This window comes from Phyllostomus hastatus, unplaced genomic scaffold (genome assembly GCF_019186645.2).
Source record: "Phyllostomus hastatus isolate PE091 unplaced genomic scaffold, TTU_PhHast_1.1 phas_contig_40, whole genome shotgun sequence".
In the NCBI taxonomy this organism is placed as follows: Eukaryota; Metazoa; Chordata; class Mammalia; order Chiroptera; family Phyllostomidae; genus Phyllostomus; species Phyllostomus hastatus.
In genome coordinates, this window is record NW_025333872.1 from 31149463 (window position 1) to 31173785 (window position 24323).

Sequence of the window (24323 nt, forward strand, 5' to 3'; positions counted from 1 at the left end):
GCAAAATCGAAAGTACTACAAGAGGCAGCCTGAAAGAATCTGCTGAGATACTTGTAAATAACCCTGTAACTTGCTGCTGTTTTTAAAACTGACCAAAGGGAAAGCCTTTGCTTTTTCTCCCAAGCCTACACCTAGTTGGGGGTTGTGCTGCAGGGATGGGCTTGTGAGCGTTTTTACAGTGTGCCTCTCATTGCGTGGACTTTCGCTTGCGGCTGGTGGGAAACCTAGTGGTCATCTGGTGTATGTTCCAACTTACCTTTTCGTGGGTGTCTTTTAGTGGCGAACACCTTAGTGGCTTTTACGTGCTCAACCCGTGCCTGCAAAGAGCAGCAAATGCTTGGGAGAGAGCAAGGCTCCTGTTTACTAAAGAGAGTGCAGATGCAAAATGGCTTCAAGAGAGGGCAACTTTGGAAGAAATCCCTTTTTCTCTGAAATCCAACACACCAAACAACCTTACCAAAAAGCACTCAGTGTTATCTGCCCTTACCTGAGCTGATGCGTGCACTCCAACCAAGTTGGAGTGTTGTCTGCAACTGTGCCTCATAGCCCTGTTCCGGGTGCCAGATGATGCAGACTCCGACTAGCGGTGTCTGTGGTGTTGTAGATGCGACAAATTCACACGGACTGCAGAAGTTCTGTGGAGACAAGGACAGTATGGGCACTCTGAGTGAGAGAGCATCCCGACCTTTGCCTGGATAGGCTTTTATTGCTTTTCTGTGAGCATTACATCAAGGAAGGTCCTCATTCATTATGCACAGGTTTGTTTAGGTGATTGATCACCTTTTACAGATGACAAAGAAAAGGATGTTGCAAATGCAAGGGAAAAAGTGGTTGAACTGGTTACACTCTGTCCTTGGAAGGTTTAGCATAGACTTTAGAAGTTACTTCAAAGATATGCATTAAACATTTGCTGCCTTAACTCAGGGTGAGGGAGTTTTAGCAAAAGCAAGCCTCAGGCAGCATAGATAGAATGCAGGCCTGGTTCTGCCTGGGAAAGCCGATCTGTGGGCCTGGCGTCTGTGTGTATGCAGCCTTGTCCCTGTTGGTTTCCCAAACCAGGACTGGGCTACATGATAATTCTTGTGTGATGCAAAAGTTTCTAATATCTGGACAGTTTAGGAAACTAATAAGAGCAATTTATAACTTGTTTCAAAGGTTTAAATAACAACATAAACTGAATATTTTTTACTTATCTTTGATCAGGGACTAATGCAAGAATTTCTGAAACCAGGGAAGTATAATAAGAAAAGATGGAGAAGGTTAGAAACTTTTTCTTTCTTTTCTTTCATTTAATGATGTCTGGATCATGGTGGAGTTGTTATTGTAAACTTTTTCATTTTCATAACATGAACTCTTAGAAAACATGGTTACCATTTAAACATTAAAAATTTGCCCTGGCTGGTGTGGCTCAGTGGATTGAGCACCGGACTGTGAACCAAAGGGTTGCCTGTTTGATTCCCAGTCAGGGCGCATGCCTGGGTTGCAGCCCAGGTCCCCAACAAGGGACACGTGAGAGGCAAACTCACATTGATTTTTCTCTCCCTGTCTTTCTCCCTCCCTTCACCTCTAAGATAAATAAATAAATAAAATATTAAAAAAAATTAAACTAGCACTGTATCAGATATTTCTGTATAGGAGGCATACAGATGGCCAATAGACACATGAAAAGATGCTCAACATCAATAATCATCAAAGAGATGCAAATAAAAACCACAATTATTATCTCACATCTGTCAGAATGGCTATCATTAATAAATCAATAAACAAGTGTTGGTGAGGATGTGGAGAAAAGGGAATTTATAGCATTGTTGGTGGAAATGCAGACTGGTGCAGCCACTGTGGAAAGGAGTATGGAGTTTATTCAAAAAATTGAAAATGGAACTGCCTTATGACCCAGCAAATTCTACTTCTGAAACTATACCCAACGAAACCTAAAATACAAATTCAAAAGAATATATGCACCCATCTGTTTATTGCAGCATTATTTTCAATAGCTAAGATTTGGAAGCAGGCCAAGTGTCCATCACTGGATGAGTAGATAAAAAAACTATGTACATTTATACAAGGGAATACTACTTGGTCATAAAAGAATGAAATCATACCATTAGTGACAACATGGATGGAGCTAGACTTTAGCTGCTAAAGGGTATTATGCTAAATGAAATAAGTCAGACAGAGAAAGACAAATACCATATGATTTCACTTACAGGAAATCTGAACAGTGAAATAAATGAACATACAAACTTGTAGATACAGAGAACTTTTAAAATATTTATTTACTTTTAGAGAGAAGGGAAGGGAGGGAGAAAGAGGGAGAGGAACATCAATGTGAGAAATATTGATTGGTTGCCTCTCATATGCTCCCTAACAAGGGACCAAACCCACAACCCTGGAATGTTCCCTGACCGAACCAGTGACCCTTTGCTTTGCAGGACCATCCCCAACCAACTGAACCACACTGGTAGGGGCCAGAAAACATTTTGATGGTTGCCAGATGGAAAGGGGTTAGGGGACTGGGTGAAACAGGTGAAGGGCTTGGCTTAAGTACAGATTGGCAGTTACAGAATAGTCATGGGGATATGAAATACAGCATAGGGAATATAATCAATAATATTTTAATAACTGTGTGGTGATGGGGAGTAGTAACCTTATTGGGGGCATCGCTTTGTAAGTAACATAAATGTCTAACCACCGTGCTGTACACCTGAAATGAATATATTGAATGTCAGCTGTAACTGAAAAAGAAAAAAATAGTCATACCTTGGTACTCGTCGATCATTAGTTCTGATGAGTGGCAAGCAAGCAACAATTGATGAAGCGTTTTCTCTTTTAGGGTGGCATCATGACTCATGACGTTCTAGTAAGTGTGACAAATGGTGAGCAAGTGCCAAGAAAAAATATTTTTTTCTTGTCAAAATGAGATGAGTACAATGTTTGATGAGTCCCGAGGCTGGGGAATGCCAAGATACCACTGTAATTAAAAAAAAGAAAAGAGACCTGTGCTCATAGGCTGCAGGCACTGAAGCAGGTTGCACAGTGGAGAAGAAAAATAGAGAAAAGATAAATTTTAAAAGTTAAAAATTTTTAAAGTAAAAGATACCTACACTATTAGTACAAAACACAAAGTTGATCCACAAAGTCAAAGTCAGACTGTTAATGGTAACAGTTACCACCCACTTAAATTGTATATACTTGTCATATTACTTGGAGTGATGCAACAATGGATAATCCATTGTCAGTTGCAAGTTGCCATCATCAGCTAACAAAAAACAGTGAGTAAGAATATAGAGATAATCTGTGCAATATTCATTTGACACTAAAAATGGTGTTGCTTTCAACCCCTATTTTTGGGGCTGCTTTAGGGTTTTGTGCTCCAGAATCTTTTTCACCTGTCACCAAAAATTAGGACATCTTGTCTCCTGAGAATATAGACTTGCAATGCTAAAATTTGGGACAGTCCTAGGCAAACTGGAACATTTAGATATTCTGCCTTATCCCAAGGTAACAACTACCTTGAGGCCATCTGAAACTCCAGACTCAGGTGGTAAAAAAAGCAAACCATATTCTCATCTTGTCTTTGGAGTTGGGTTTGTGTATATGTGTATGTTTGTGTGCTATTTCAAATACCATCTTATGCTTGGTTTTGAATATATATTTTTCTTCCCATTTTAACTGCATTACAATCTTTGAAACAGCAGGTAGAAAAACAGTGCTGATGTTCAATGTTTAGTACAATAAATTTCACTTTTTTCATTTTTTGTAAAGGTTTAGGCCATTTTTCAGGACATGAAGATCTAGAAATTCCCTGAGATTTGGTTGTAGACTATAGAATATCTTTCCTGTATTCAAGAATCCGTAAACTTTCTGCCCCCTCAACCTTGAATATATAAATCTGACCCTAAATCTTAGAGACGTGCTGAAGATACTGCCATTTCCCCATTGTGACCTTGGTTGACTTTGCCTCCATGGAAATCACTATCTTTTCTGCCTCTGTAACTCCAGTGGTCACATTTTGGGTGGAATGGGTTTCACATGTTTGACATTTAATCTTTTTTCTTCAGTCTACTTTGGTCTCCATTCTCTATTATCAGGAAATATCAAAGAATGATTCAATTTTGTCACAGTAGCAATTAAGTCTGAGGATCTTCAGCATTTTCTTCACAAGTTTGAGTGTCAACTCCTAGCATTGAAACTTTGTGTGCATCAGCATGAGATAACTGTGTTTTAAGAAACTGAGTGTTCTGTGTAGAGATCGAGCCAACTACATTACTTTGGGGTAACACCACTTGATATTTATGTTCCATAGAAGATACAGCAACACCAACAGCACCAAACTGCTGCCTGATGTTGGCCTTGGATAGAACTAACTGTATGTTGGCTTCCTGCCAGAAGGTCCATAGAAACCCACTGGAATGAAGAATTATGTAAACCAGAGAACACTGTTCAATAAATTGCTGGATCCTTAGGCAAGGAATACTGTGGTTTTGGTGACTCACAGAGGAGTCTAATTTATTCCTCCCAAGAATATAATATATTCAGACTTCATCATGAGGTAGTAGTGGACAGTCTGTCTTCTGTACCAAAGAATGAAGGTTTTGTAAATTAGTAATTTGAGAAAAATCAGCTCAGCTGGGTGGATTTTTTTTCCTGCTTCATATAGCATTGGTAGGAGTTATTTGGTGGTAGCTTGGCTGGTCTCAAGGTTCCAAGATGGCTGTGTTCAAGTATCTGGCCTCTGAAAGGTGTGGAAAGTTACAGCCTAAAGGCCTCTTTATGTGGTTCTGTATCAGGGTACTCAAACCTGTAACATTGTGGCTCAGGGCTCCAATAGACTACCTGTGGAGAATCCTGACAGGTTCTTGAGAAAGAGTGGGTCTGTAGCGCTACAGAGCTATCTAAAATTGCTTTACTGAAATTTTCTGACATTTACATTTAATTCTGCATTTTTTTTACCGCTTTACTATGTCAACATTGCAGAAGTTAACTTTTGTCTTAGTGATCCTTTTAAAAAATGTTGTCCTATTTTTCATCATTATAAAGTCTTATCAATGACAGTTTAAAAATTATTAGGAAATATTTCACATTTATGTGAAATAGAAAGAATAATACAGCGATAATTCATGTTCTATTTCCTCAACTAAAGAAAATATCACCAGTACAGTTGAAGCTGGGATAAACCCTTTTCTTTTGGCATTCTCCTACCTCATCTCCAGGGGTAAATACCATCCTTGCTTTGGTAGTTTTCATTCCTATTTATTTCTTTGTACTTAACTCATTATGCATGTATCTCTGAACTGTGTGTATAAATTATTTTTCATATTTTAGTATATTTTTTAATTTTTATAAGATAAAATTTTATAAATCATGATTTTATTAATCATGCCATACAGTTATATCTGCAACTTGCTTTTCATTCGTACAGCATGGTTTGAGAGTTTAAATAATGTTGATAAGAATAATTCTAGTGCTTTCATTTTCATTATCCTTTACTATTTCATAGTGTGAATATACTACATTTTGTTTAGTTTGTGGAAATTTAGGTTGTATTCAACTTTTTACTATTATGTACGTTGTTACTATAAATATCTTTATATATTTCATATTGCTATTAACTCCCCGCCCCCCCCCCCAGAATGAATATCTTTTTTACAGGAGTCTAGTTTTTTTTTTAACATGAAAGAAAGAGAGGAAGGAGGAGGAGAGGATTTATTTGCCTTTCCATGACTTAATTTTCCTCATATAGAACTCCAGCTCCTTGCCTTCTAGCATGTAGCCATCTGCTCGACTACATTGGCCTGGTCTTGAAGCGATGCATGCAAGAAGCTTGCCTTGCTGGAACTGCTCCTTCAGAAGACTGCTGATTTTGGCATTCTTTTTCCTTTTGTCGTATTTCTTCTGGATTTTCTTTGGTTGTTTTTTGTTTAAAATCTCTTCCTCTTTAGGAGTCAATTTGGTCCCCTTCTTGCAGCCCAGGCACAGTGCATAGTGGGATTGGTATTACTATTGGTATGGTGTGCTGTCAAGAGCACGATGCAGTTCTTTACTAGGGTCTTGGTTCAGACCAGTTTGTTGTTGGATGCATTGTACACAACATCAACAATCCTTGTTTTGTGTGTACAGCACTCTGAGCCCCAGGAGAAGCTGCCAATGTCCCGCCTCAAGGCTCAGTACTTCTTGTTGCCTCCTCACACATGAACTGTGTGATGCGTTGGGAGCCAGTCTTAGTGTTGGCAGCAGAGCACCCCAGCACATATTTTCGCTTCTTGTGGAAGGGCTTCCTCTTGCCCCAGTCTTGCGGTGCTTGTGCCACTTATCCCGAGAGATGCCCATGGTTTGGTGCTAGCTGGAAAGAGAGCTTATTAACTTTTTTTTTTTAAGTGCATTTCCTATACGTGTGTGTTCTCTAGGACAGAATTCAGCCAACTGTTTCTTAAAAGGCCAGACAGTAAATATCTTATATTTTGCAGTCCACACAGCCTCTGTCACAATAACTCAATGGTTTCCATTTTAGCAAAAAAGCAGTCATAGGTAATACATAAACAAATGAGTTGTTGTGTGCCAGTAAAACGTTTTAGACTCTGAAGTTTTAATTTTCTTATAAATATCATACATCATGAATTTCTTTCTTTCTTTTTTAAGAGAGAGGGAGGGAGAAAGAAATACCAACCTGTTGCACCCATTTTTATATTCATTGATTGCCTCTTGTATGTGCCCCAACTAGGGATTGAACCTGCAACCTTGTGTATCAGGACAGTGCTCCAACCAGCTGAGCAACTGGCCAGGACCTGTCATGAAACATTCTTACAGTTTTTTTCCCCCTGAATCATTAAAAAATTTAAAAGCCATTGTTAGCTCATGGGTCTTATGAAAATAAGGCAGCAGGCCAGATTGGCAGGCCATACTTCACTAATACCTTACCTAGTATATCTCTCAGCAATGGAATTACTGGGTCATGTGCAATTCCAGCTTCATCTAGGCATTGCTAAATAGATCTCCAAAGTCTTTGACTAGAAGTTTTTAAGCTTTCCTGTTTAAACACATCATTACCCATTCGATAATGGCTGGTGTTTTAGTTTTTGACAGTCTGATGGAATTAACAGGTGATTCTTTGAATTTTTCTAATACTGTGGTTTATAGTGAGGGGGAATACAGATGGTCCCCAATTTACAATGATTCAAATTAAAATTTTTTTTTTACTTTATGATGGTGTGAAAGTGATATGCATTCAATAGAAATGCTTTGAACTTTGAATTTTGGTCAGTTTCTGGGCTCATGATATGTGTTACATACTTTCTGGTGGTGCCGGACGGCAATAGTGAGCACAGCCCCCTGTCAGGCATGCAGTCACAAGAGTAGACAACTGATAGACTACAGTGTATTCACTGTTAGATGCTTATGCCCAACTGTTGGTTAATATAAGTGTTCTGAGCACATTTAAGGCTAGGCTAAACTATGATGTTCAGTAGGTTAGATGCATTTTCAACTTGTGGTATTTTCAACTTACTATGGCTAATTTATTGGAACAACACCATTGTAAGTTGAGGAGTGACTATAGCAGGTCTTCTAAAAAACATCTTTCGTTCACTGTCATTTTGTTATTATGTTGAGATGCTATAGGAACTTAAATTTTACTTATTTCAGTTAGCCTATGGTAAAATTCTGCCATGGTTTTGTTATGTTATTTCACTTAGTCGCAGGACATATCAATGATGTTAACTGAGGACTAACTGTATTTTTATTGCTACATTTGAAAATATTTTTTTCTTGTTTTGTACCTTCTCCCTTCTCTCCTTTTCTTTATTTATTTTTAGGAAGAGAGGGAAAGAGGGAGAAAGAGGGAGTTAAACATCTATGTGCAAGAGAAACATGGATCAGTTGCCTCTTGCATGCTCCCAACTAGGAACATGGCCTGCAACCCAGGCATGTGCCCTGACTGAAAATTGAATTCACAAACCTTCAGTCTGCAGGCTGGCTGGCAATCAGTCCACTGAGCCATACCAGCAAGGGCAAAAATATTTGTCATTTAATATTAAAAAATATTTAGTGCCAACCTAGAGTTAATTCCTACTCTTTGTGCTTGGCATACATGCATAAACTAAACAAAATACCCAATGAGTTTTTGTGTGTTTGTGTGTGTTTCCTCTGTTCTTAATTGCCTATTCCTGTCTTCTGCCCATTTTGTTTTTCTGTTTGGATGTTGGGGTTCCTCATATACTCGGGATAGTAAATTTTGATTGAATTATATGGGTAGACCATATAACTTATGAAATTATTACCTTTTTAAAAATAGTTTTCTGAGCATTATTTTTTAATGTAGTCATTTGTGTTCTTAATGTCTCCTTTTTGTGAGATAAGAAATGCTTTGCTGTTATTGGTCCTTTGCATCATAACTGTATTTTTTGTTTTATTAATTACTATTTATTTCTTTTTTTAAGTACATCTTATTGATTATGCTGTTATAGTTGTCCTAACTGTATAGCATAATCAATAAAACACTGATTTTTTCCCCTTTATCCCCCGACCCCTGTATCCACCTTCCCTTCAGCAATGCTGCCCCTTAGTTCAGGTACATGGGTCATGAATATAAGTTCTTTGGCTTCTCCCTTTCCTATACTGTTCTTAACATCCCCCTGTCTATTTTGTTCTTGCCAGTTCAGCTTCTTAAGCCCTGCACCATTTTCCCCCTTCTTCTCCTAACCGCTCCCAGCTGATAACCCTCCAAATGATCCCCATACCTATGATTATGTTTCTGTTCTGGTGGTTTGCTTAGTTTTTGTTTTTTAGATTCAGTTGTTGATAGTTGTGAGTTTGTTATCATTTTAATGTTCATAGTTTTTTTATTTTCACCTCATAGTTTTTGCATTGCACCTCAGCTCAAACATCACCTCTTTATGATATGTCTCCTGTTGGGCCCTGACACTGAGGGGATCCTGGTTGTCGCAGGACTCAGCTCTGGGCCTTCAAAGGCCTGGCTCTTGGGTGCACGGCCACTGCTTCTGGGGGCTCAGCATTTCTTCAATTTTTATGACAGCAGGAGAGTGCCAGTCAGCTATGTAGTCTGTGGTAACAGAATTTGAACATCTTTTTATAGTGTAGGCCTTGTGTTTTCTTTACCTTAAAAAATATTTTAAAGACTTCATTAAATATTTGCAAATCATATCTAATATGAAGCTAATATCCACAATATATGAAGAACTCTTATAACTCAACACAAAAATCAAATAATCCAACTAAAAAATGGGCAAACAACCTAATTATACATTTTTCCAAAGAAGGCATACAGATGGTCAACAGATCTAATACAAGGTTCTCAGTATCAGCTGATTGTTAGGAAAACACAAATCAAAACTACAATGAGATAGCACCTCAGGCCTGTTAGATGGCTATCATCAAAAAGACAAGAGGTAACAAATACTGGAGAGTACCTGGAGAAAGGGAACGCTGTGTACTGTTGGTGGAATTGCAAATTGGTACAACAACTATGGAAGACAGTATGGAAATTCCTCAGGAAATTAAAATAGCCCTGACTGGTATGGCTCTGTTGGTTGAATATCGTCATGCAAAGCAGAAGGTCATTAGTTGGATTTCCGGTTAGGGTTGTGGGTTGGTCCCCATCTGGGTGTGTGAAAGAGGCAGCTGATTGATGTTTCTTGCATTTATGTTTCTCTCTTTCTCCTTCCCTTTCCCTCTCTCTAAAAATAAGTAAGTAAAATCTTTTTAAAAAGAAATTAAAATAGATCCAGCAATTCCATTTCTGGAAATATATCTGAAGGAAATAAAAACACTATGTCAAAGAGATGGCTGCACCCCCGTGTTTATAGCAGCATTATTTACAATAACCAAGATGTGGAAACAACCTAAGAGTCCCATCCACTAATGAATGTATAAAAGTGTAATATATATACATACATACATGCATACACACAATGGAATAAAAGGGAAGGAAATGTTGCCTTTGCACCATCAATGGACCTTGAGAGCATTACGTTAAGTGAAGTAAGTCAGAGAAAAATAAATGTATGATTTAACTTATATGTAGAATCTTAAAAAAGAAAAAACTCATAGAAAAAGATGGGATTTGTGGTTACCAGAGGCAGTGGGTAGGGGGTGGAGGGTGGTGGCTTTGGGTGAAGGTGGTCAAAGGATACAAACTTTCTGTTATAAATAAGTACTGGGGATATAATGTACAAAGTGTTCACTGCAGTTAACATTCCTATATAGTATATATTTGAAAGTTGTTAAGATAGTACCCTAAGATTTTTCATCATAAGGGAAAAACCACATTTATTTCTTTTCTTTTTTTGTATATGTATAAAACAATGAATGTCAGTTGAACTTGTGGTAATCATTTCACAGTACCGGGTGGGCAAAAGTAGGTTTACAGTTCATACAGAAAATAATGCAATAATTAATAAGAATATAAGAATAAACTGCTTTGTGTAGTCACAACTGTAAATTTACTTTTGCCCTCTTCTGTATATGTAACTCAAGTTACTGTGCTGAACATTTTGAATTTAAACAGTGCTGAATGGCAATTGCATATCAATAAAACTGTAAAAAAGACTATTTTTGTTCTAACCATGCAAAAGGTTTACTACTTTCTTTTTTATATGTATATTTTATTGATTATGCTATTACATTTGTCCCATTTTCCTGCCCTTATTCCCCTCCTCCCTGCACACCCCATCCCACCCACATTTTCCCCTTTTAGTTCATGTCCATGTGTCATACATGTAAGTTCTTTGGCTTCTACATTTCCTATACTATTCTTAACCTTCCCCTATTTTCTGCCTACCATTTATGTTACTTATTCTCTGTATCTTTTCCCCCTCTCTCTCCTTTCCACTCCCCTGCTGATAATCCTCCATGTGATCTCCATTTCTGTGATCTGTTCCTGTTCTAGTTGTTTGCTTAATTTTTGTTTTTGTTTTGTGGTTGTTAATAATTGTGAGTTTACTGTTATTTTACTGTTTTTGTTTTGTGGTGGTTAATAATTATGAGTTTGCTGTTATTTACTGTTTTTGTTTTGTGGTTAATGATTATGAATTTGCTGTCATTTTACTCTTTTTGTTTTGTGGTGGTTAATAATTGTGAGTTTGCTGTCATTTTACTGTTCATAGTTTTGATTTTTTTGTTAGATAAGTCCCTTTAACATTTCATAAAATGAGGGCTAGGTGATGATGAACTCCTTTAACTTGACCTTATCTGAGAAGCTCTTTATCTGCCCTTCCATTCTAAATGAAAGCTGTACTGGATACAGTAATCTGGGATGTAGGTCCTTGCCTTTCATGACTTCAAATACTTCTTTCCAGCTCCTTTTTGCTACTTATTTCTTTAAAGACTTTGTTTTAAAGAGCAATTTTAGGTTTACAGCAAAGTAAAGAAGAAGCTACAGAGCAGGAATGTCCAGTCTTTTGGTGTCTGTTGAGCCACACATTAAATATACAAACAGTAATGAAAACTTCTGAGCAAAAATAAGGTCTGTGCATAATTTTTGTGATATCTGCCAACAGATAAACAAAAAAGTGCTCACACAATAACCCTAATTATGCAGCGGCTGTTTTGATAATCCTTTAAAATTGTTGAGCAGGTCCCAAGTTGATATTGCTAATATAGAAAATGTACGTATCTAAGTAATAAATGTCATTAAAATTTTTATTATGAATTTTTAAAATTATTTTAAAGGTGAAAGAAAAGAGGGCAACATAAAACTAGTGAAATGTTTGACATCGTATTTGAGAAACTAGTCCATTAATATCTGGTTGATAGAAGTAGTTGCAATTCTCTGTGAGTTCTCAAGGTGTTCATCAGATATTTTGGTTCTAATTTTACTCTAAATGTGTTTCATTCTTGAAAATAGTTGCTCACAAATGTAAGTGGGCAATAACATGAATAAGGCATGATTGTAAGACAAGGGATATTTATTTCTGTGAAGATAAGACCTATAAAAGTCCATTAAAGAGACACAATCAAAATTTTCTTTTAAGTTGAATATCAGATTGCAGCTCTATGCATTCCATTTGAAAATTGGCAGGTAACATATTTATGTAGACTGAAAATGGAGTCACAAATATAGCAAAATATTGATTATTCTCCTGAAAATCTTGAAATCTGTTTTCAAATTCTTGTGTCAAAATGAAAAACAGGGCTTTGTATTTTTCACTGTTCACAGGACTCTGTTTAGGCAACATGTCAAAATGCAGAAAATTGTTTGTCTTAATTTGAGCTTGCCATAATTTCAGTTTCATTTGGAACGCTGTTATGGTTTGAAACATGGTTTCAATAAGTTGTTTTTCACCTTGAAGACATGTTTAACTCATTTAAATAAGCGGCTAAATCCACTAAAAATGCTAAATCTGTAAGCTAGTCTTCATCATCAAGTTCTGCAACAATTTGGTTTTGTGATACCATAAACGACTTGATAACATGTCACAAATCATAAAATTTTCAACATTTGGCCTCAACTTAGTCGTCTTATTTCCGAAAAGTAAATGATGTCACCATAGTCAGCATCAGTACTTTTAATGAATTTTTGGAATTGATGATGATTTGCATGATGTTATCCATTTTTAAAGCTTTTGTGCATAAATTTTCTTGATGCACTATGCAATGATACTTCATCAAACATGAGGTTTGGACCGCAATTGCATTGTCTTCTATTATTTTTAAAAGTCCCTCTCTTTCACCTACCATCACCAGGGCACCATTAGTAACTATACCAGATATGTTGACAATGGACAAAGAAAATCACTTTAACATATTTTTCACTGCTTCATATAAATCTCTTGGTTTAGTTATCTTTTAATGGCACTAAAGCAGCCATTTTTTCAGTGATTCTATATTTGTCATCAATAACCTCTAATAAAAATGGCAAGTTGAGCCATATCTGTAGCATCAGTGCTGGCATCCATTGCCAAAGCATAACATTTAAAATTAACAGCTTTACTCTCCAAACTTCTTTTGATAGATTTTCCAATTTCTTCAGTTTGCCTGGCTGGTGAGCAAACTGGTTTTAGAAATATCCCCCTTTTTTCAGGGCAAATTATACCTATTATGGTTTCTGTATGTTGCTTAATAAATTCACCATCAGTAAATGGTTTGATTGATTGATCAAATGATTAAATTGATTTTTTTGTTATTAAATAAGCTACCACATAATTAGCTTTTACAATGGAATCCACCAGACTTGTAACTTTTTCAAAAAATTTTGTTGAGAAGACAGACTTTTATGACTCCCACTGTTTTGTCCTCATCACACAATCCTTCATACACATTGAATTTGGCAGCATGTTTTTTAATGTAATACCTTTTCAAATTATAGTCTTTGAAAACTTCACAAATTTCCTACAAATTAAGCATAGTGCCTTACTATTTACTTGACAAAAAAGCAGTAATCTGTCTTTTTATTGAACAACCTTCCTTCATCCGTATTTTTCTTTTGAGTTCTTTTTTATTTGAGATGTTGTAGAAGCCATGGTGGGATTAAAAAATAATAAGTAAAGGATTTTATTTATTTTATTAAAATTAATTGACTGGAAAATAGAAAGTAGCCTTCTTGGCCACTGATGCTGGTTGAGGCAGAAGGCAGATTGTAAAGCATGGTGGATGATGTGTGAGGCGCTGCTGAGGTGTGAAAGTACTAAGCATGCTTACCTGATTTCTAAGTCACATTAAAGGCTTAATGTTATGATGGTAGGTTGAAATATTATTGATAATTGCTGCCTCACTAAGTCATCACAAGTACATGTAGTGTCTTGATGGTGTCAGTTCTACTGTCTGTGCTTCGAAGATAACAAACACATTGGAAGCTGCACACCTCTGTAAAACTGAATCCATGCATGTGTACAAATAGTGAGACCGAACATATGTTTATTTTATGTGACATTGTGACATGTAATCACAAAAAAATCTCAGTGTTTTCAGTAAATTTACAGTTTTGTGGTGGGCTGCATTCGTAGCCATCCTGGGCCACATGCAGCCTACAAGCTGCAGGTTGGACACCCCTGGTATAGAGTTCCCACATACCCCCTATCCTCACATGTGCATAGCCTCCACCAGTGTCACAATCCCTGTGAGAATGGTACATTTGTTATAACTGATAAACCTACATTGATACATCGTAATCACCCAAAGTCCTTAGTTTTCATTATGGTTCATGCTTGGTGTTCTAGAGTCTGTGGATTTGGATAAATGAATGCTGACATGTATCATTGTAGTATCATACAGAGTATTTTCACTGCCATAAACATCTGTGCTCTACCTATTCATCCCTCAGCTCCTCCCTACCTCCATCTCACCCCTGGAAACTGCTGATTTTTTTTCCTGTCTCCATAGTTTTGCCTTTTTCTGAATGCATATACAATTGGCCCTTCACATCTGCAGGTTCTGCATCCATGATTTCTACCACCATGGATTGAAAATATTTGGGAAAAAAAAGTTGCATTATTGTTGATGTGTACTATGTGGTTAGACCTACCATGGTTGTATATGAACATGCACAAACTTTTCTTGTCATTATTTTCTAAGCAACACAATATAACAACTATTTGCATAGATAATATTTATATTATATTAGGTATTATAAATAACCTGGAGATCATTGTGTTTAGTTATTATGCAGATACATCATTTTGGCCCTGGTCAGATAGCTTAGTTGGTTAGAGTATCATCCCTGATAAACCAGGGTTATGGGTTCGATATTCTGTGAGGCACATACAAGAATCAGCCATTGAGTGCATAAATAAGTGGAACAACAAAACGATGTTTCTCTATCTCTCTCTCTCTGTCTCAATTAAAAAAAACAAACAAACCAAAAGCACCTCCTTGCTTTCTGGCACTACAAAATACTCTGGGCTTATCTTATATTTCTTCTGCCTCCTCCCTAGAGTCAGCCATTTCTCTTGGGAGCCCTGATTTCTTATATTGGAGAATGGTATAGAAAGCAAGATTTGTTACAGGTGTACTTGTTGCTATGTGGTTGTCACTGCTGCCAGACCTCAGAGGACAGAGCCTTAGCTCTGTACACTACCATGATATAATAGTATCTATATTTGTTTGTGTCTATTTATTTGCTTATAATTAATAAATATAAGCTCCTACTAATATCTCTTATTCTAATGAACTCTTTTTTTTCTCGATTTTCTCTCTTATTTGTAATTTCTTTCTCTGATGGCGAAACCTTGCTCCCATTATCTTATTAGCTTATTTGTCTAATCCTGGTTTCAGATTTGCTCCTGATGATTTAATTTCTCTTTTAGTGATATCTTTGGTTGTGAATTCATACTCTTTGAAATTTTTTTTGAGGCTTGCATTGAAATTTTATATTTAATAAGAGAAGATTTATATCTGATTACATTAGTCTCTTTTTTTTGCCTTTACAAACATTTTCTTATTTTGGTAAAATATGCATAATATTGAATTTACCATATTAACCATTTTTAGGTGGTATACAGTTGTGGATTGTCATTGTGTTTATAATGTTGTGCAATCATTGTCACTATCCATTTCCAGAACTTTTTCATCATTCCAAACAAAAACTGAACCCATTAAAACATAACTCTCCACTTTATTCTCCCTCTAACTGCTGCTATTCTACTTTGTGTGTCTGTGAATTTGCCTATTATAAGTACCTTATATGAGTGGAATCATACAATATTTGACTTTCTGTACTGGATTATTTTACTCAGCATAATGTTTTTAAGGTTCATCCATGTTGTAGCATGTATCAGAATTTTATTCCTTTATGGCTGAATAGTGTGTGTGTGTGTGTGTGTGTGTGTGTGTGTGTGTACAGAGCACGTTTTGTTGATCCATTCATTTGTTGATGGACATTTGGGTTGTTTCCACCTTTTGGCTTTGTGGATAATGCTTCTATAGCATTGGTGTACAAGTAAGTATCAGAGTTCCTGCCCTCAGTTATTTTGGGTGTATACCTCGAAGTTGGATTTGATGGGTCATAGGGTAATTTGATATTTATCTTTTTGAAGAACTGCCAAACTTTTTCCACAGTGGCTACAGCATTTTACATTTTCACCATCAGTACATAAGAGTTTCAGTTTCTCCACATCCTTGTCAATAGTTACTATTTTCTTTTTTTTTTTTTAAAGCTATCCTGATGGGTATGGACTAGTCTCATTATAGTTTTGATTTAGATTTCCTTTATTTCTAGTGATATTGAACATCTTCTCTTGTGAGACTTAAAAATGGGCTTTTCTGGGCCATTTAAGTTATGAAACTTCTGGTCCCCAAACTGAGTAATTGTGTGCTTATGGTTGAGAATTCCCTGACCATGGGGTGGATATACCTTGTTTTTGGTTCAATCCAAAACTCTAGAACCAAGGGCAAGACATCATTATTATTCCCACTATTGATTTCTTCAGTGAGTTTCTTTTTTTCCCTCTAGTTCACGCAATTGGAGTGTTGCCCTTCAGGCATTCTGGTCTTTAGTCTGACCTCTCATCTTGATGTGACCCGAAACTTGATCTTAAAAATCAGGTTCTAACTGTAATTGAACAGCAATGAAAAAAATAATGCAAAACAAAACTAGGCTCTAGGCCTTCAGGTTTTTGTCACATAGCTTCAAATGACAACTTTCGAATTTTATGTCATTTGTCACATGGCTGCAAATGACAACTTCAGAACTCTTCTGATTCCCACTTTCCAGTTAGCAGCTTCATGGAATTTCAGCCATGCACTTGTAAAATTTTTAAAACTTATAATGAGCATGTTTGGTGTTCTCTAATAGAGTTTTGGTTTTGTTGTTAACAAATCAAGTGCATCATAATGCCAACACAGAAATCTTTGATTTGTTTCTCTTCTTTTAAAAGGCAGAGGTGATGGAGGTAAAGAAAAAGTTAGTGGTATGGATATTGTTCTCATAAATAAGGCAAGCAAACTTATAGGTACTAATTTCTAGAATCAGTGATGAATCATGGAGATATAGGGTTGATTTTTTTTATGTTTTATACATATCCACATGGCCCCAATTTTTATTATATTGTACTTATTTGAACTTCTTTCTCCAGTAAATTCATACAAATGAATGACTGTAAATTAGCAGAAACACATTTTAATGTGTTCTTTTTCTCTTTAGAGGAAATAAAGTGTTTATAAGAAATAAAGGCAGCCCTAGCTGGCGTAGCTCAGTGGATTGAGCACGGCCTGCGAACCAAAGCATTGCAGGTTCGATTCCCAGTCAGGGCACATGCCTGGGTTGCAGGCCACAGCCCCCAGCAACTGCACATTGATGTTCTCTCTCTCTCTCTTTTTCTCCCTCCCTTCCCTCTCTAAAAATAAATAAATAAAATCTTTTTAAAAAGTTAAAAAAAAAGAAAGGCAAGCAAATGAAAATCTAGACTAAGCAAAGAGTTTGGGGAATGCTTAATTTTATTTTATATTTAATAGCTCTTTTAATGAATACTTATCTCAATTTGTTTTTATTTCAGCTCTGACTAGATCAGAATCTAAGAGGGATGGAGGTTTTAAAAATAATTGGAGCTTTGATCATGGAGAAGAAAGTGAAGGAGATACAGAAAAAGAGTAAGATTTTTTGCCCTTCAGATATTTTATAAGAATGAAACTTCTTGTTAGAAAAGCAATTTATATTTCATGTCCGTATTTTTAAGAGCATGGTATTCTTTACTTAAGAAAATACTGAGCTCTTTTACAGTAGCATTAAGGAAATAAAAAGCAATTATGTATTGGTAAATAATTTTGCTGTTATATTTCTCCATCTTTTGAAATGTATAAATATGTGCATATAATACAAGTAACCTTATTGTTAAATAACCACACTACAGATTTCCAACTAAACAGATTGTTCTTTAATAAAAAAGTAAACATGGTGATTTGCAAAGCCACCATTTATCAGTAAGTGAACCCATATTAAGACCTTTGAATTTCATATGAAGTTCACGTCCTGCAGTAATTTTCTTCCCACTTGTGCACCGCCCCCACCAACACATCCATCTTAAGATCAGATTACCACCAGGGAAGGCAGAAGCACTATAAATGATAAACACAGGTGTTGACCCACACAGAAGTTAACCAAAGTGTTCATTACATTTGTTAGTGTACTAGGAAATTACTTTTGTGAAAAATCTTGAAAAATGGGTTCAATAGAACTTTTCGCATTTTGCAGGGTTTGTATTAGAAATTCAGCATTGCTATTAGTTTCTTGGTTTATTGATCTGGTTTTCCCCCTAACCAGAACAAATATCAAATTTAGAGAAACACAAATATATACACTCAGTTCTACCAAAACTATAAATATGTTTTAGAAATTTTACACAAGAAGTCATCCAGCATATACTGGCTAAATATTGTAGGTGATTCACTTCTATCTGGGCAGCAGCTCCATTTGTCATTACTGCTTTATGTGCCTTCACCTATGAGATATTGAACTGAAGTGAGGTTCTGTTTGAAGGAGACCTTAGAACTGGGAAGTTTCTCACTTAAAATTGGTATAATATGGTCTTTTATTTCCTATTTTTTTAATTTAAAGTAATTTTTTGTTTAGTACCTATGCAGTTTAGAAAAATTGGAATTAAATATGAAATTAAAATGAATAGAAAGTATACCCCGTTTTAAACATTTTTGTAAAATATTTGGAAGGAGAGAATTTTTAGCATTAAAGAAGTTGATGTATATAAACAGTAATAAAACATTTTGCTTTTTTATTATAAATAGGATTGTACTAAAAATAGCTTAGTAGAGTTGTTTTCAGAAGGGTGTATTTTTTAAGTTTCTTTGTCAGAAGATTTGTTATGGGTATGTAAAAAAGATTGTGTTTTAAGGTGCTACCTGTCCTGTATGCTTTATGAATCATACTCTGCTTCATTATTTATATTTGAATACTCAGGGGCTTTAGCTTTTGAACATGTTGAGGTTGAAATGAACTTTTTATTAATAGATGTATCAGTCTAGTCTTTTAGAGCCTCAGGCCAGGGATTCTCAGTGAAGGATTGGTAATTTCTTCAAAATGGTAGATGTATAACTATTTTACTGTGGTAGTACTATTGAAATTACTTTCTTTTCATTAGCTAAAATGTTGTTACCAGTTTGTTTCTTCTCTACTTGTTTCTCTGTCCTTCCCCACTAAAAGGCAGAAAGTAAAAATGAATGACCATATATGAAATTCATGTATAAGAAAATAAATATTATCTTCATTTATGGCAGGGATCAGCAAACAATGACTCATGGGCCTCATCTGGCCCACTACTAGATTTTCTTAATTGTTTTAATAGACTGCAGCCATACATGCAGTCTACGGCAGATATTATACTACAGTGGCAAAGATGAGTAGTTGCTATAGAAACTGTATGGCCTGCAAAGGCTAAAATATTTCCTTTATGACCCTTTACAAAAAAAGATTGCTGATCCCTGAATTATTGTATTAGGTGAGCAAAGAGAATAAAACCTCTGAATTTAATGTGTGGGTAATAATTGCCACTTAAGGTTTTTTTTCCCCCTTATTTTCTATGTAGTGAGGCAAATCTACTCAGTGTAGATGAAGATGAGGATTCCGAAACCTCAAAAGGAAAAAAGGCAAGTGTTACTTTTTTAATTTTAAAAATATTTTTAGGTTATATTTTTAAAATGAATATGTCAAAAGAAAATGTTAACATTTTTAAGTGGTAAGTCCCAGCTACTCTCTTTCTTATCCCAGAGGCAGTGTTCCCAGTTTCTTTTTTATCCCATCAGATATTTTATATGTTAAAGCAAAAATATATATTCTTGTCTCACCCTGTATTCCTAAACATTTGGTAGTATCCTACCCACTTTTTCTAATATTCTAAAAATTAATATATCTAGAGAACATCTATGAGAGTTTAAGAGTACTGTCATTTTTTTCAATGGATATTTCATTTTATGATGTACAATTATTATCCAATACCCACTAGTTTATAATGTTATCAATCATTTCCCCCTAAAATAATGTTGAGTAAATTAGTCCTCTCTATGGGTTATTTTGCACACATACAAATATATCTGTAGGATGAATATAGAAGTAAAGCTGCTGTATTAGCACAGATCCATTTCTCATTTTGTTACACTTGATGGACAGTTTTATCATCAATGTATGAGAGTGTGCATTTCCTTAAGCTTTGGTTACAGTGTTAATTTTTTCATTTTTACCAGTGAAAAATAGTACCTCAGTGTAGTCTTATTGTGCATTTCTTTTATTATGAGTTTGAATGTGTTTCATATGTGTATAATTCATTTCTTTTTGATAACTGTCAGTTAATATCTTTCACTGATTTTTCTATTTGGTCTTTAAAATATTATTAATTCATAAGAACTCTGTTTATATTGAGTCTGAGATACACATTTTTTTCACATTTGAAATCTTTGAACTCTGTCTAGATGCATATTATAATTTCATGACATGGATTAGTTTAAAAAATACTTTGCATATTAGTACATACCATAATGATGAATTCATGTATAATAATTTCTTAGATTTGATGAAATACTTTTTTTTTGGAGACATTGACTTGTTGCTTTGACACTAGTTGCTAATATTTTCTTTTAAGTATATTTTATTGATTATGCTATCACAGTTTTCCCAATTTTTCCCCCTTTATCCCTCATCCACCCTGTACCCCCCAACCCTTCAGCATTCCCCCCTTAATTCATGTCCATGGGTCATACATAAAAGTTCTTTAAGTTCTTTGTTCCTATACCATTTCTTGACCTCTCCCCGCCTGTTAATGCCTACCAGTTATGTTTCTTCTTCCCTGTACCTTTCCCCCCATTCCTCCCTTACCCCTCCCCACTGAAAACCCTTCATATGATACCCATTTCTCTGATTCTGTTCCTGTTCTAGTTGTTTGCTTAGTTTCTGTTTTTGTTGTTTTTCTTTCTTTTATTTTTTTAGGTTCATTTGTTGATAGTTGTGAGTTTGTTGTCATTTTGCTGTTCATATTTTTTATTTTCTTTTTCCTAGATAAGTCCCTTTAACATTTCATATAGTAAGGCTTAGTGATGATAAACTTTTTTAACTTGACCTTATCCGGGAAGCACTTTATCTGCCTTTCCATTCTAAATGAAAGCATTGCTGGATAGAGCAATCTCGGATGTAGGTCCTTGCCTTTCATGACTTCAAATACTTCTTTCCAGCCCCTTCTTGCCTGTAAGGTTTCTTTTGAGAAATCAGCTGATAGCCTTACAGGAACTCCTTTGTAGTAAACTGTCTCCTTTCCTCTTGCTGCTTTTACGATTGTCTCTTTGTCTTTAATCTTAGGTAAGTTGATGATGTCCCTTAGTATTTTCCTCTTTGGGTCTAACTTCTTTGGGACTCTCTGGGCTTCCTGGAAGTCTGTTTCCTTTGCCAGATTGGGGAAGTTTTCCTTCATTATTTGTTCAAATAAGTTTTCAATTTCTTGCTGTTGTTCTCCTTCTGTCACCCCTATAATTCAGATATTGGAATGTTTCAAGTTGTCCCAGAGGTTCCAAAGTCTCCTCATTTTTTTGAATTTTTGTTTCTTCATTTTGGTCTAATCAGATGTTTATTTCTTCTTTCTGTTCCAGATCGTTGGTTTGAGTCCTGATTTCCTTCCTGTCACTGTTGGTTCCCTGAATATTTTGCTTTATTTCATTTTGGGTATCTTTTATTTGTTCTTTCATTTTTCGACCAAGCTCTATCAGTTCTGTGAGCATTTTGATTACCAGGGCTTTAAATTCTGCATCAGATAGATTGGCTGTCTTCTCATCACTTAGCTCTCTTTCTGAAGTTTTGCTCTGTTCTTTCATCTGGGCTCTATTTCTTTGTCTTGGGCACCTGTTAAGTTTTAAGGATGCAGGGCCTTAGGTATTCACCAAGCAGGGCAACCCTCCTTGTTGCACTGTGGTGCTGCCTGGTATGGGAGGGATCAGAGAGGGAACAATGCAGCTCCACTGCTGGGCCCTAGCCCCACTTTCCAACAAACTCTCCTGTGAGACTGGGAGTTTTTCCACCAAGGTCACTGTAGTCCACAATCAACTGAGTCTAAGTTTCCTGTTCAGTCAGCCCCGCCCACGGGGTCAGCTGCCTTGCAGGCTGGCAAGGCAGCTCCGCCTGCAGGTTCTCAGCCATCTCTGCCTGCAGGTTCCTCAGCCTCGCCCCAGATTCTCACCATCCGGCAACTTGCCTTACTGGTCTGGTTGTTCTGATTGACTTTTTCTTTAATTCCTTGGTTGTTGTAGTTCCATGCAGTTTGATTTTCTGGAACTTCTGGTTGTTTATGATTTTAGATTGGTTGTTATCCTCCTTTTGGTTGTGCGAGGAAGCGAAAGGTTTCTACCTACGCCTCCATCTTGGCCGGAACTCTCATTGTGCCTCTTTGGAATGTATGTCTTTCATCAGCCATTATCTTTGTGGATGTTTCCTTTCCACATTATTCTTCCTAGAACTTTTATCCAGCATATTAAGGCCATCATTTTTCTTTTCAAAATCTGTATTTTATATATAAAAGAAAAAAGAAAGGATAACATCAGATCCTGGTACAACATTCTAAGTAATTTCCTCAGGTATATCTTCTAACTCACTAACTTTTATCTTCAGCTGTATCTAACCTGCAGTTTAATCTGTCCATTTATATATTTATTTAAAAACATTTCAATGACATATTTTGTAGAACTTCAGTTGATTCTTTCAAAATTTTCTGTATTTTCCAAAAATAATTCTTTCTTTACTGTTTAAGAATTTAAATGCCTTTATATGCATTTTTAGTGTCTCTAATGATTTAGTTTATTATTTTAGGTTATCTTAGCTCAAGTTCTTAGTTGTTAAATTTACTGAATACTTGATTTTTAGTTAAATTGACTACATGATGTTTGGTGTTGGAAGATACCACATACTGATATTGGGTTGGCCAAAAAATTCATTTAGTTTTTCCCATACAGTGGCTTTAGTGGCGCTTAATTGTCTTGAACTTCATTTGAAACAGTTTTGTTAAGAGTGTATTGACAACTGTCATATCATCATGCATTTTAAAAAATATCAAAATTAGTGAATTTTTGTGTAGCCATTTTAATACCGAAGATGGAAGAATATACACAACATTTTCGGTGTATTATGCTTTATTATTTCAAGAAAGGTAAAAATGCAGCTCAAAACCAAAAAAAGACTTGTGCAGTATATGGAGAAAGTACTATCAGTCATGGACCATGACCCTAGAGGAACAATTTGCCAGGAACATGTCAAAAGTGGTTTGCGAAGTTTCTTGATACTATTTACATTTTGGCCAAATAGTTCTTTCTCTGGGGCTGTTTTATGCATTGGAAGATGTTTAGCAGCACCCCTGTCCTCTGTGTGCTAGAAGCCAATAGTGGGAGACAGCCGACATACTCAAAATATCCAAATCAATAAAGTAGTTATTGAAAATGAAATATCTATCTTTTATTTGGTGGAAAAAAACTGAATGGACTTTTTGGCCAACCCAGTAATTTTTGCACATTTAGCTGCCTTAATGAGTATTTATTCATGCAGCAAATACATATTGAGCATAGTGTTTTAATTACTAGGGAGAAAAACAGACAAGTTTCTTGTTCCTATGGAGCTTTAATTCTAGTAACTGGCTATGTTCTTTACTTAATAATTAACGTTATAATACGGGGTGGGCAAACAGACCAAATCCAGCCTATAGTCTGTAGTCTGTGAACTAGAATAGTTTTCAGATTTTTTAAATGGTTAAATCAAAAGAATACTATTTCATGACATTGTTTCACTATTTCATGACATGTGAAAATTATATGAAATTCAGAACTATGTCCTTAAATAAAATTTTATTGGAAAACAGCTATGCTTATTTGTTTATGTATTGTCATTGACTGCTTTCGTGCCACATGAACAGATTTGCATTATTTGGACAGAGTTGAATAGTTTTTTTAAATGGTATTTTTTCCCATTACCTTTTTTTTTAAAGATTTTATTTATTTTCAGAGAGAGGAGAAGGAAGGGAGAATAAGACAGAGAGAAACATCGATGTGAGAGAAACCTTTACTGGTTGCCTCTCACATGCCCCCAGCTGAGGACCTGGCGTATAACCCAGGCATGTGCCCTGATGGAGAACCGAACTGTCCATCTTTTGGTTTGCAGGCCAACACTTAATCCACTGAGCCACCGCCGCCTGGGCACCATTACCATTTATCCCCTTATATCCTCTGGAGTTGAGTAGTTTTGACCCATAAAGCCTAACATATTTGTTACCTGATCCTAGAGGAACAGTTTGCCAGTTCCCTGTACTGTTGTTTATACCGTGCAAATGTGTTGTATATAGAATGGTATTAGAGGAACGCAGCAGTTTTGGATGGGGTATATAGAGTAAGCAGACAGAATATCA

The 24323-nt window shown here is 35.9% G+C and overlaps 1 protein-coding gene across 6 annotated transcripts in view; it reads left to right on the forward strand.

Moving 5' to 3' along the window:
• Nucleotides 1-24323, forward strand: part of SENP6 (SUMO specific peptidase 6) — a 109596-nt gene that overhangs the window by 12314 nt on the left and 72959 nt on the right. For 5 of the 6 annotated variants that reach the window (XM_045843098.1, XM_045843102.1, XM_045843099.1 and 2 more), the window contains exons 2-3: nt 17445-17538; nt 19485-19545. The exons of the other annotated variant lie outside the window; for it this stretch is intronic. In XM_045843098.1, the coding sequence (XP_045699054.1) occupies nt 17445-17538; nt 19485-19545 (155 nt within the window). The remainder of the gene's footprint in view (nt 1-17444; nt 17539-19484; nt 19546-24323) is intronic. 6 annotated transcript variants of the gene reach the window in all.